Here is a 12,561-nt window from a genome sequence, read left to right on the forward strand (position 1 = left end):
CTCCACATTTAAAAGTAGGCTTAAAACCTTCCTTTTTGATAAAGCTTACAGGCTCAGGCTTGGCTTGAACCACCCCCTAGTTATGCTGCTATACTTCTGGACTGCCGAAGGACTTCCCATGATGCACCAAGCTCCTCTCTCCTCCTCTTCCTTTCCATCTGCATGCATTAATATCCCATCAATGCTTGTTACTAACTTGACTTCTTCTCTCTCCCATAGTTTTGTGCTTTCTCGTCCCTCTCCGCTATCCTCACTTCTGCACTATCATTATCTGTCACTTTCTGCAGTTATTTCTGCCCCTGGTACTGCAGAGTGTGGATCTAACACTGCAAACCACCTACTGCCCCCATGATCCTGCTCAGCACCCACAGCTTCATTTATTATGATTACCATTACTATTATTATATTTAGTTTTAATTGTATTATTATTCAACCTATGATTATTAGTTTATTATTAGTCTCATTATTGTTATACATCTTTATGCTGTACCTGTACTGTGCTATGCCCCCCCCCCCCAAGATAACCTCTTATTTGATTTGGCGCTATATAAATAAAATTGATTTGAATTCAATTATTTTTGTAATGAATACATACACAGAAAATATAAAAATAAGATTTTTGGAATGTGTACAAAGTCTGCATTTGTATTTAAAAATTCTCAGTGTAATACAGTGTAATTCTGCAAAAAACAGCGGAATGTGATATGTTCATTCTAGTGTCTTATCCTGAAATCACAATCTAAAGATAAGAAATCAATTCACTGCTTAAAATCTTCATTTAAAATGCGACACACATAAAGTAAAGAGAGAGCAAAGAAAGTAGTGAGCTGGGCCTGACCTCAGTGACAGGGCTCTTCCATCCAGCAGTGTGCTTTTGTTCTCAGACTTGTGCTGCTGGGTGTCGTCAGGGCTTTGGAGAATGCTTGTGTCCGAGTCAGAGTGTCTCTCCCCAGTTAGCTGACAGTAGATATCCAGCAGACGGTCTGTCACTACTGTCAGCCTAGGATACCTGCTGATGAGCACCTAAATGCAGAGAGATGGGGTAAACTAAGAATAGATGACGGAAATTCTGTGATCACAAAAGTTATATACCCAGATGTTAAACCAGCAACATAAGATAAGAAAATAAGATTTAAGTTTTTGTAGTAATATTTTACAGAGAAATGGGAAACTGGTGAAAAATAAAATACAATTAGGGTAACAAATTATAGCATACTGACCAGAAATATCATGGACAAAGATATTAGTAACACTCACCTTCTTCAGCTCTTCTCTTGTCATGTTGCCCATTTGCAGCTTGGTCCAGTACTTGTCCAGCAGTGCTGCATGAGAGTTCTGTGGCTTGTGCCAACTGCCACCACTGTAGTACATCCTGCAATGCACAAATATGACTTTCATTTATCGGTAACTTATGTACAGCAACTTTCGTAATTTTTCAAAAAAGTAAATCCAACAATCCACATTATGCAGTGATTGGCCAGGTGTGTGGCAGCATGAAAATACAGGGTTTGAACTTCTCTCTCAAGCTCTCCTTTTTCATCACTAAACTACCTCCGCCACTTCTTGTGAGTACAACCAAGTGTGTGCTGCTGTTATTCAGAATCAGAATCAGCTTAATTGGTCAAGTATTTTTGTGGATACAAGCAGTTAAAGATGTTAAAGATGACAGGACTTGGTCAAAACCTAGTGTATGCCTGGACTGCCCTTTGCTTCTCTCCTACTCTCTGTGCTCACAGGTACAGTAATTTAATACAGTCGAATTCCCAATAAACCTCAAATACATTTTTTTTCCTTCTTTCAGTTGTCAGACAACGGAAAAAGTATGAAATAGTGACTGAAATGTGGCCCATTAAGACTACATGTTAACCAGAAGTCACTTCCAAGCCATTTCCAAGCTGCTGCTCTGCTCAAATCCTGATTTTATAACCGCGACATCATCTGACGAAATCACCATACGCAAATGTTAAGAGAACAACAACACTTAGTCGGCTGTCCATTGGTGTATCTTCATCACTCAGTCACGCAGCATTCGGCTGTACAACGGTGTAACTTTAACATGCGTTCAGTCAGTCACTGACAATCACGTTTATAGGGCTTGCCCCACTGTTGCTGTCCAGCCAAAAAAACACGACTATTATGTACAAGCAAAAAGGTGAAAAATAAAAAAATACAAATGTTTCTTGAATGTGGTCTGTTGATTATAAACTAAAAAAGATGCACAAAAGACACAGAGTTCTTTGAGAAATTTTTGGGAAGTGGGCGGATCCAACCAGAGGAGGCTACAATGGGAGGCTTTCTAACTGTGGCCATTTAGAACGGGTAGAACAGGTACCCTTAAACATGGTCAGACACATTGTCTAACCATGTGCAGAGTGTGAGGAGACACATCCAAATAGTGAAAAATCATGTTACTCCCGAAAATGTGATAATCATCACATTACAACAGTGCATATAAATGCTGAGAATGTAGAACTAGGGCAGCCAGGATGTTGCTGCATACATACATTTAAAAGGCAATGATTCTTACCTTCTTGTTGCAAAGAACTGAAATCCAGGTGCAACATCGATACAATCCTCCCGTCCTGGAATCATCAGCTTTTTATTCTCCATTAAAGGTAGGAGTACAGATATCTAAAAAGGAACATTTTATTCCAGTTGTGGATTGTTGCAATGTTATATAAGGATTAGTACTAAAAATCATATGTTTATTAAGAATCTATTCTGAAAATGTATTGTGACAAGCCTAGGTTGAGGTATATAGAGTAAGCATTGGAAAAGGAAATATGAAGGGGAAATTCTATACAGTTCTCAACAAGTTTTAACCCACCACATCCAGAGGTGCATGGTCAATGTCTTCCAAGAGGATCCAGTGGCCTTTAGATACAGCTTGTGTCAGTGTTCCTGGCTGCCACACAAACTTCCCTGGAATATCGGTACAACAGTACATCCCAAGCAGCATCTGTAACACAAACACAACACATTTGCAATTTTCAGCCTTTCATCTAACTTCCATTCCAGCAATTCAGTATTGCTCTTCCATATAGGTGGGGGACTCACAAGTGACATATTAATTAAAAAAAAAAAAAAACGGTCAAAATTAAAGTTGCAAAGAGCGAGAAATCCTGACTTTTAGTCTGTAGTATAAGGAGCTCCAAAGCTACATAAACGCAACTTCATAGCATCTTTAATTAAACCACAACTGCCTCCTAAATGCCCACTACTTTCAAACCTCTCATCTCCAGTTTGTAACTGCCTCAAAGCCAAGTAGAGATAACACTGATCACTATGATATTATCAGGGTTATTTTTTTCAAACTTTGGAAAGCTCCTCCAGAGCCACAGAAGACATTATATGACTGTTTTCACAGAGAGTAGTAATCCTCATATCTAGTGAAGTGAAGTGAATTTAATTTATAAAATTGGTGGAGTGCCCCTTTAAGTTTAGGTTGATTCCATGCTCTCTCACCTTGCTGTCAGTTTGATCCCCAAGTTGGACCTTGAGAATATCTGTAGCTTTTGTATGTCCTGTGATAGCGGCCATAAATTCTACCAAGGCAGTTTTACTGCATCCAATAGGACCCTCAAGGAGGACAGGCTTTTGGGAAGCTACTGCCAATGCCAGTCTTCTCAGATTACGGCATGTTGAGTCAACCAGCACCAGATCCTTTTGGTTCATCTATGAATAAAGTGTAACATTGGAAATTAACAACAACCAAAAAAAAAAAAAGCAGCAACCCTTTTATGTGAAAGAATACATACCTTTTCAGCCTGTCTAGGTACTATCCTGGGTAGTACAACACCAAAGACTGCTACAACATTCTCGGAAAGGTCCTCTGATACCACTTGGCCCCTGGTAAACTTATTAGCTTTCTCCTGGCGCCACATCACAGAACCTTGATTGGCTAACACCAGGGCCTTTTCTACCTCCAGCTGCTGAGTTTCCTCCAAAGCTCTAAACAAGAAACAAAACAAAAGTCATGACTTGCTTAGAAACCATAATTTCATATCTATCTATATGCATACATACACACATACACATATATAAACACACACATATACACACACTCAGACACAAACACACATTCACACACACATATATCTACACGTACGTACATACATACACACACACACACACACACATATATACACATACATACATACACATACACACACATATATACACATACATACATACATACATAGACACACACACACATATATATCCACCATTACAACCAACATTAAAACCAGTAACTAGCCTTAATGTTGTGGTTGATTGGTGTAGGCAAGCAATGCCTTTAGGTACTGTACAAATTTCAAGGTAACAGCAATGTTGAAATTGTAGACAACTTCTTTCTTCTTGTAGTTCATTAACTCTCTTTCGTTCATTCATTCAACATACACAATTTTTAAAAAGAATATGTTCACAGTTGTATGTATACACTGTGCTGTTTTATACACCTTATAGACTCACCACCATTGCTACCATGCTACCACTGATGTTTCAATGGTGGCATTCAAATGAATTATTTTCCATAATATTCATCCCTAAATATGATAATGGATAACGAAAACAAAAGGTACATACTTAATTTTCATGTGCAGGATCTCATCATTTGTCAGCACCTTTCTGAGAAAGATGGTTTTCTGATTATCAGTCATATGAGAGACCAGTGCTAAACACTGGGCTGTGTACCTGTTGGAAACAATGGGAAAATACAGTATGTTTGGTTAAATAAGCAGAAAGCAAAAATATTATACAAAAAGCTGTAGCAAAGTCAGACAACAGTTTTAATACTGTTGTAACAGCTAAATGTAAAACATTAAGGCAGACATGGCAGGGATAAAACAAAGGGTCTTAACCACAAATATTATAGAAAAATATTAACACATGATGTGATCATAGGGGGTTCCTGAAGGAATATGTTGAAGTTTGGATATTGGTTTACCGCTCACTTCCATCCTGGCAGTAAATATGCCAGGAAATCAGAAAAATGTTTGGATGTCAGTGAAGCAAACAAACTACAAATCATACATCTCTTCCCCATTATCATTGTCAGCTTCTGGACTGAGCTACATTAAAAGGCTATATCTCACCCAAACTTCTTTCAATATTGACCTAAACCTAATCAAATTAAAGTTGAGACTTGGCACTTTAATGTTGTATCAATTTTTATATTTCAAATTGAATGTGCCGAAGCACGAGCCTGAAAAAAAAAAGTGTAACTGTCCAAATATTTGCTGTCTGGACTGTATGTATAGCTCTTTTTATTTGGCTGAGATTACTAAATTAGGGATAGGGTTAATGAATTTTATTTAATGCCCCAGTGATGGTGACTTTGCAGCCAATTTTTGCAGCCTCAGTCTTTTAACACTTCAGTAGTTCTTTTAGTCAAGTGGGATATACTGTAGCTGTCAGAAATTCCTGAACTCTCTCTGACTGTGAATTATATCTAAGAGGCTGGCATGAACTATTCACTCAGCTGCTTGTAAATATACACATATATTAGCTATGCTGTACATTACTGGTGATCAGATTAAGAGAGATTTTCCTCTCTAATGGTCATTCATTTCAGCACAGTGTGATGAAAATATAATTGTTCTTTTTCACAGCATACATTTTGACTCGCCATAGTAGAACAAGAAACTAGGTCAAAAGCTAGTATATGGCTGGACCGCTCTTTGTGTGTTTGCTTCTCTCCTACTCTCTGTGCTCACATACAATTAGGTGCGTAAGTATTTGGACAGTGACACAAGTTTCATAATTTTTCTTCTGTATACCACCACAATAGATTTCAAACAAAGCCATCAAGGTGTAATTTAAGTGTAGACTTTTAGCTTTAATTCAAGGGGTTTTAACAAAAATATTGCATGAACCATTTAGGAATTGCAGTCATTTGTATACAGTCCCTCATTTTCAGAGGCTCAAAAGTAATGGGAAATTTGACAATTGTTCAGTTTCATGGCCAGGTGTCGCCTGTTCCCTCATTATTTCATGACAAATTAAGAAAAAAAAGAGGTCTGGAGTTGATTCCAAGTGTTGAATTTGCATTTGATAGCTGTTCCAAGAACTTTGAATATCCTGTCCAAAGAGGTGTTTATACAAATGAAGGAGGCCATCATTAGGCTGAAAAGACAAAATAAATCTATCAAATAGATAGCAAAAACTTTAGGAGTGGGCAAATCAACAATTTCGTAAATTCTTAAAAAGAAGGAAAACACTGGCGAGCTCAGTAACACCATAAGGCCTGAAAGACCACGAACGACAACTAAAGTCGATGGACAAAGAATTCTTTCCTTAGTGAAGAACTCTACAATGAAGAGAAGCCTTTATAAATGTAAACACAGAGGTTTTGCCACAAGGTGCAAACCACTGGTAACACTCAAGAACAGAAGGGTCAGATTACACTTTGCCAGAAACCCTCTAAAAAAGCCTGCCCAGTTCTGGAACAAGATTATTCGAGCAGATGAAACCAAAATTAACTTGTAATTGAATGATGGGAACAGAAGACTATGGAGACGGAAAGGAATGGCCCATTATCCAGCATACCACATCATCTGTCAAACATGGTGGAGAAAATGTTATGGCATTGGCATGTATGCCGACTGATGGAATTGGGTCACTGGCATTTATTGATGATGTGACTGCTGATAGAAATAGCAGGATGAATTCTTAAGTGTATAGGGCTATACCATCTGCTCAGATTCAGCCAAATGCTTCAAAATTGATAGGATGGTGCTTCACAGTACAGATGGATAATGACCCAAAACATACTGCAAAAGCAACCCAAGAGCTTCTCATGGCATAGAAAAGGAATATTCTTCAACAGCCAAGTCAGTCAACTGACTTCAACCCAATTTGGATGAAACTCAGCATCTGTTGATGTCAATGGGTTCCAGACTTCAGACAGTCATTGACTGGAAAGTATTTTCATCCAAGTATTAAAAATAATCCTTATATTTAGAATTATGGTGGTTTGTCCAATTACTTTTGAACCTCTGAAAATGAGGGACTATGTATAAAAATTACTTTAATTTCTAAACAGTTAATGTGATATTTTTGGTAAACTTCTGGAATTAAAGCTGAAAGTCTACACTTCAAATCACATCTTGATGGCTCTGTTTCAAATCCACTCTGGTGGTGTACAGAGGCAAAAATATGAAAATTGTGTCACTTTCCAAATACTTACGGACCTAACTGTATACAGTATTTTAATTACAGCCAAAATCCCAGTAAAGCTCTTGTCATTTATAGATTTTTCTGTTTCTGTTGTCAGACAACGGAACAAGTATGAAATAGTAACTGAAATGCAGCCCATTTAGACTTAATGCAGCAGTAACCTCCAAGCCATTTCCAAGCTGCTGCTGCTCTGCACTGTTAAAATCCTGATTTTATAACTGCGAGGTCGTCTGACAAAAATCACCATACACATAAGTTAAAGAAAACAGCTGTGCTGTGATTTAGACTATATTTACTGTTAGAATGATCACTCAGAGAGAAAGTTAGAAGCTCATTCGCATCTGTGTCAGCTGCCGTGCAGTCAGTGGAACGAAATGCACAAAGGTGTATGCCTGTGGAGGGAAAGCCCTATCTCATGCTCACAGGGCAATACTGGTGGCTCTCTTCTATGAAAAGTAGCTAAGATTTGTCAAGACAGTTGCTAGATTTGTCACTAGGTGCTTTTGTGAAGAAAACTCGCTAAAGGGATGTGAAAAGTCAGTAAATCTAGCAACAATAGAAACTGTTTGCACCACTTCAATCTCCAACACTCGACCAGCCAACAAATGGTGTAACATCAGCACCCAGTCACACGGCATTCGGCTGACCAATCGAGTAACTTTATCATGCACTCAGTCAGTCATGTACATTCATTTCTATAGGGCTGGCCCCGCTGTTGCGGTCCAGCCAAAAAGCAAAGGTGCAACTAATAACATTGAGAATGTATAGATCCGTTCCATGTTTGTTTGGCTTGTTCCAGCAAGCCATGACAGTGTGATAGTGAGCCAGCATGCTCGGTACCAGAACCCTATAACTGAAGCCTCTAATTGGAAGGCAACCATCATTTAATTAATTATTAACAGTACACCTGTGCTTTTCCGACTGTGACATGTCAACATATCTTCTGTTAAAAAGGCCTGCTGTGAAAACTTGAACCTCACTGAACAACCCATCATAGTGAACATCATTTCAAAGCTAAATTATTATTGCATAAGTGAGTGGTTTGAAAAATCTACATCAACAAAAAAAGGTAATGTTACACTGACGATAGTAAAAGTACACTTGATGTTCCAGATTGCCTTTTTTTAAGCAAGTTTCCAGTTCCTGCTCGCAGACTTTAAAAACTTAATGAAGAAAAAATAATGACTAGAAGTCAGGAAAACTATATTAGAAAATCCAAACAAGGATGGTATGCTTTCGAGAGTGGAGAGTAGTAATGTGAGTGTGACTTTGCAGTAAATTGGCTGAAACATAACACATCCACGTAATCTTTAAATCAAGAAATAAACCCAGCTGCTTTGCTTTAAACATCACTGAAATGACCTACACCCACAAAGACATCAACTTACCCTTTAGAGTTACCCTACAGTATATGGCCCATGAAGCCTCTACAGTTGCAAAGAGAAAGCAGGTACATACCCTCGAACCATGACGTCACTGGTGAGCAGCTGGGACACACAGGGACTCCAGTCCCAGAGCATTCGAAACTTGGCACGGTCACTCTGGAGGAAACGTAGGGTGGCACCCATGAGGTCACGCATCTTCATCCTCCTGGGGCCATACTGAACAGTTGATGACTCTTCACTGGTGAAGAAGAGCCTCTGAAACACTGGGGGGGCACTGTTGAAGTACTTTGCAGCAAACCTTACAGAACAGAGTAGAAAATTAGGTTGGGTGGCTGTACCCAGCAGAAATACTGGCTGAGGTTCCTACACCAGTGTCTGACTGAGTGCCACAGGACCCTGCATTTTTGGAGCTTGACCCCTATTGAGAGCTAAAAGTCAGGATACTTCAGCCTCTTTTCAGCGATTTAGACCATCCCTTTTCTTTAAACTGTCTCTCACAAGTCCCATAACTTAGGGGAAGTGCAATACTAAATCACTTGAGTATCCCACATCTGCAGGGGGTCTGCAATCAAGGCTGGATTACCATCTGGGCGCGCGCGCGCACACACACACATACACACACACACACACACAGATGATACATCGGGGGCAATTTGGGGGTTAGTCTCTTGCCCGAGGACACTTCAACATGCAGACTGGAGGAGCCGGGGATAGAACCACCGACCTCCCTGTAAGTGGACAACTCGCTCTACCACCTGAGCCACAATCACCCATTCATTGTGTTAGGTATGTGGTGATTTAATTCATTGTGAATTTGTTTGTACATGTACCATAATATTATGTCATTAATTGAACAGACAATTAGTTAAAGGAGTAGTTAGACATTTTTAGAAATAAACTTAACGTATTTAGTTTCTATGTAATACTGAGATGAGAAGATCCAGTCTAATGTCTGTGTGTTAGTATGCACCTGAAGTCAGGACATGTTAGCTTAGTTTAGCATAACAGCTAGCCTGAGCATAACAGCTAGCCTGAATTACATGCTGTATCTCATTTATTTCATCTGTACACAAATAGAACAACTACTTGCGATTTTAGAGGGAGCTAAGTGCTGAAAATATTCCCCGACAAACAAACAGTGTATCTATCCGCTGAGCAATTGTGTGCAGGGTCTCTGGCCACAGGTCAGGTTGAACAATACGGTCAGTGACCACAGGTTGTTAATTTTGTTCTCTGCACAGGCATGCTGGTATCAAACCTGGGGACCTCACTGTAATGACAAGACTTAAGAAGCTGTGCACAGGCACGGGATCCAGCTGTTCGCCTAGAAATAGTTCCAGCAAATAACTCTTCTTGGGTAAGGAGTCGCCTTGGGTATGGAGTGACAAGTTTTGCACACCGGGATTTGGGGATTTTCTGCCATTCTTCTTTGACGATCCTCTCAAGTTCTGTCAGGTTGGATGGAAACTTATGGTGGACAGCATTTTCAGGTCTTTCCAGAGATGTCCGATTGGGTTCAAGTCAAGGCTCTGGCTGGGCCACTCAAAGACAATCACAGAGTTGTCCCTAAGCCACTCCTACGTTGTCTTGGCTGTGTGCTTAGGGTCATTATCCTGAACTGTCGACCCAGTCTGAGGTCCTGAGCGCTCTGGTCCATGTTCTCATTAAGGATACTTCTGCACTTTACTCCGTTCAGCTTTCCCCTCAACCCTAACCAGGCTTCCATTCCCTACTGCTGAAAACCACCCCAACAGCATGACGCTGTCACCACCATGATTCACTGTTGGGATGGTACTGGGCAGGTGATGAGCAGTGCCTGGTTTCTCCCAGCCATGACACTTAGAATTGAGGCAAAACAGTTCAATCTTGGTTTCATCAGACCAAAGAATCTTCTTTCTCGCAGTCTGAGAGTCCTTTAGGTGCGTTTTTTTCAAACCCCAGGTGGGCTTTCATGCTTCTTTCACTAAGGTGAGGCTTCTGTCTGGCCACTCTGCCATAAGGCCCAGATCGGTAGAGTGTTGCAGTGATGGTTCTCCTTCTGGAATATTCTCCCATCTACCCACAGGATCTCTGGAGCTTAACCAGAGTGACCATGAGGTTCCTGGTCACCTCTCTTATCAAGGTACTTCTCCCCTGATTGCTCAGTTTGGCTGGGCGGCCAGGTCTAGGAAGAGTCCTGGTTGTTCCAAATTTCTTCCATCTAAGAATTATGGGGGCCACTGTGCTCTTCAATGCAGCATAAATATTTTTGTAGCCCTCCACAGATCTGTGCCGCAACACAATCCTATCTCTGAGCTCTGCAGGCAGTTCCTTCGACCTCATAGGTTGGCTTCTGCTCTTATTTGCATTGTCAGCTCTGAGACCTTATATAGACAAGTGTGTGCCTTTCTAAATATTGTCCAGTTGACTGAATTTACCACAGGTGGACTCCAATCAAGGTGTAGAAACATCTCAAAGATGATAAAGAGAAATGGGAGGGACCTGAGCTAAATTTCACGTGTGATAGCAAAGGGTATGAATGCTTATGTCAATGTGATATTAAGATTTTTCCTTTTTAATCCATTTGCAAAAATTTCTAAAAGTCAGTTTTCACTTTGTCATTATGGGGTATTGCATGTAGATTGATGAGGGAAAAACATTATTTAAACGATTTTAAGATAAGGCTGTCACATAACAAAATGTTTAAAATGTGAAGGGGTCTGAATACTTTCTGAATGCACTGTATGAAAGCTTTAGCGTTATCAAGTGATGATGTTTTCAAAGTTTGTACAGAGCAAGGCTAGCTTTTTCTCCCTAACTTTCCAGTCTTTATGCTAATCTGTGCTTAATGCAAAGAGTTTAATGCACACAACTGAGACCTGAAATTTCTCTTCTTATCTCAGTCTCAGGAAGGAAGCAAATTAATGTATTCCCACAACTTTAATGTACTCTTTTAATTTTCAGGACAAGGAGTGCCCCACCCCCCCCAAATAAAAAAAAAAATTTTTTTGCCCCAGGGACCCCATCCAGGGTAAATTCAGCCATCTGTACTGATGCAGCACCAAAGTCAGGATCAGCATCTGTACAGGTTAAGTTGGAGAGAGGACATTTAAAATAAACAGTGTGACGAGAACAGGGTCCACTTACGCCTGTGCATCTGGACTGATGCTGAGGAGTTTGCTTAGGGCCACACACAGGCGCTCGTGGAGGTCATGGTTGATCCTGCCACCAGCTTTGACCCTCTCTGCATTGCGCTCCAACAGGTCCAGAATCAGTGGTCGCAGGTGCCGTGCAATCAGCAAAGTATAGTCCTTCTCCAACAGCAGCTGAGTCAAACACCCCAGAATACACTGTCTGTCCTGCTGGCTCCATATCTGAGGAGAGATAACATGGTAGGAAGGTTCCGAATGAAATATTGATTGGTTGATATAAAAGCCAGACATAAACAAATATTTCTTCAAAATATTAACAAATTAGCCAGCAGCACAGATTTAACGGTACAACATAAAGTAAAATTATGGCATTTGTACAAGGACTACTGACATGTGAAGGGAGGGTTACTGCTTGCTGCACAGCAGACACGTATTGAGTCAGAGTATGAAAATAAACTCTAAATGCATTATTTTATTCCATACAAGTCGGGAATTAACAGATCTTACCTGTTTTGACAGATATTGGCTGAGTTCGTTGTGACTTTTGTCAACATGTCTGGATATGGTGCCAAGTGATGACAGGCTCAATTCTAAATTTTCCATCTTATCATTTGTCGCTTGTGGAGAAGCAATCTACAGCTGAAACAAGCTCGCGCGGTCAATAAACAGGTATACTGATTTTCTGTTATTAACGCAAACTGTGAGGTTCATTACGCGCTTGTCTTTCTGAGGTTGTATCACAACACATAAGCACGTTCCCGTTACTAGTCTTAATACCCTGTCCACATGTGAGTGAAACACAAATCTTTCCGGGTCAGGCCCCCCCCCCGCCGTCGTCGCGCAGCGATGACGCATATGGACAGCGA

At 40.2% G+C, this 12,561-nt stretch overlaps 1 protein-coding gene across 5 annotated transcripts in view; it reads right to left on the reverse strand.

Moving 5' to 3' along the window:
* mdn1 (midasin AAA ATPase 1) overlaps positions 1-12,560 on the reverse strand; it is a 112,220-nt gene extending 99,660 nt beyond the window's left edge. For 3 of the 5 annotated variants that reach the window (XM_040124777.1, XM_040124774.1, XM_040124776.1), the window contains exons 1-10: positions 12,203-12,559; positions 11,691-11,917; positions 8,638-8,862; positions 4,588-4,695; positions 3,759-3,951; positions 3,466-3,675; positions 2,828-2,959; positions 2,528-2,631; positions 1,258-1,372; positions 839-1,023 (exon numbers count right to left, since the gene is read on the reverse strand). In XM_040124777.1, the coding sequence (XP_039980711.1) occupies positions 839-1,023; positions 1,258-1,372; positions 2,528-2,631; positions 2,828-2,959; positions 3,466-3,675; positions 3,759-3,951; positions 4,588-4,695; positions 8,638-8,862; positions 11,691-11,917; positions 12,203-12,298 (1,595 nt within the window). In that variant the 5' untranslated portion in view covers positions 12,299-12,559. Of the gene's footprint in view, positions 1-838; positions 1,024-1,257; positions 1,373-2,527; positions 2,632-2,827; positions 2,960-3,465; positions 3,676-3,758; positions 3,952-4,587; positions 4,696-8,637; positions 8,863-11,690; positions 11,918-12,202 lie in introns of all 5 variants that reach the window. The other 2 variants (XM_040124778.1, XM_040124775.1) reach the window with 1 other exon arrangement.
* Between the last annotated feature and the right edge of the window lies 1 nt (position 12,561).

This window comes from Xiphias gladius, chromosome 4 (genome assembly GCF_016859285.1).
Source record: "Xiphias gladius isolate SHS-SW01 ecotype Sanya breed wild chromosome 4, ASM1685928v1, whole genome shotgun sequence".
In the NCBI taxonomy this organism is placed as follows: Eukaryota; Metazoa; Chordata; class Actinopteri; order Istiophoriformes; family Xiphiidae; genus Xiphias; species Xiphias gladius.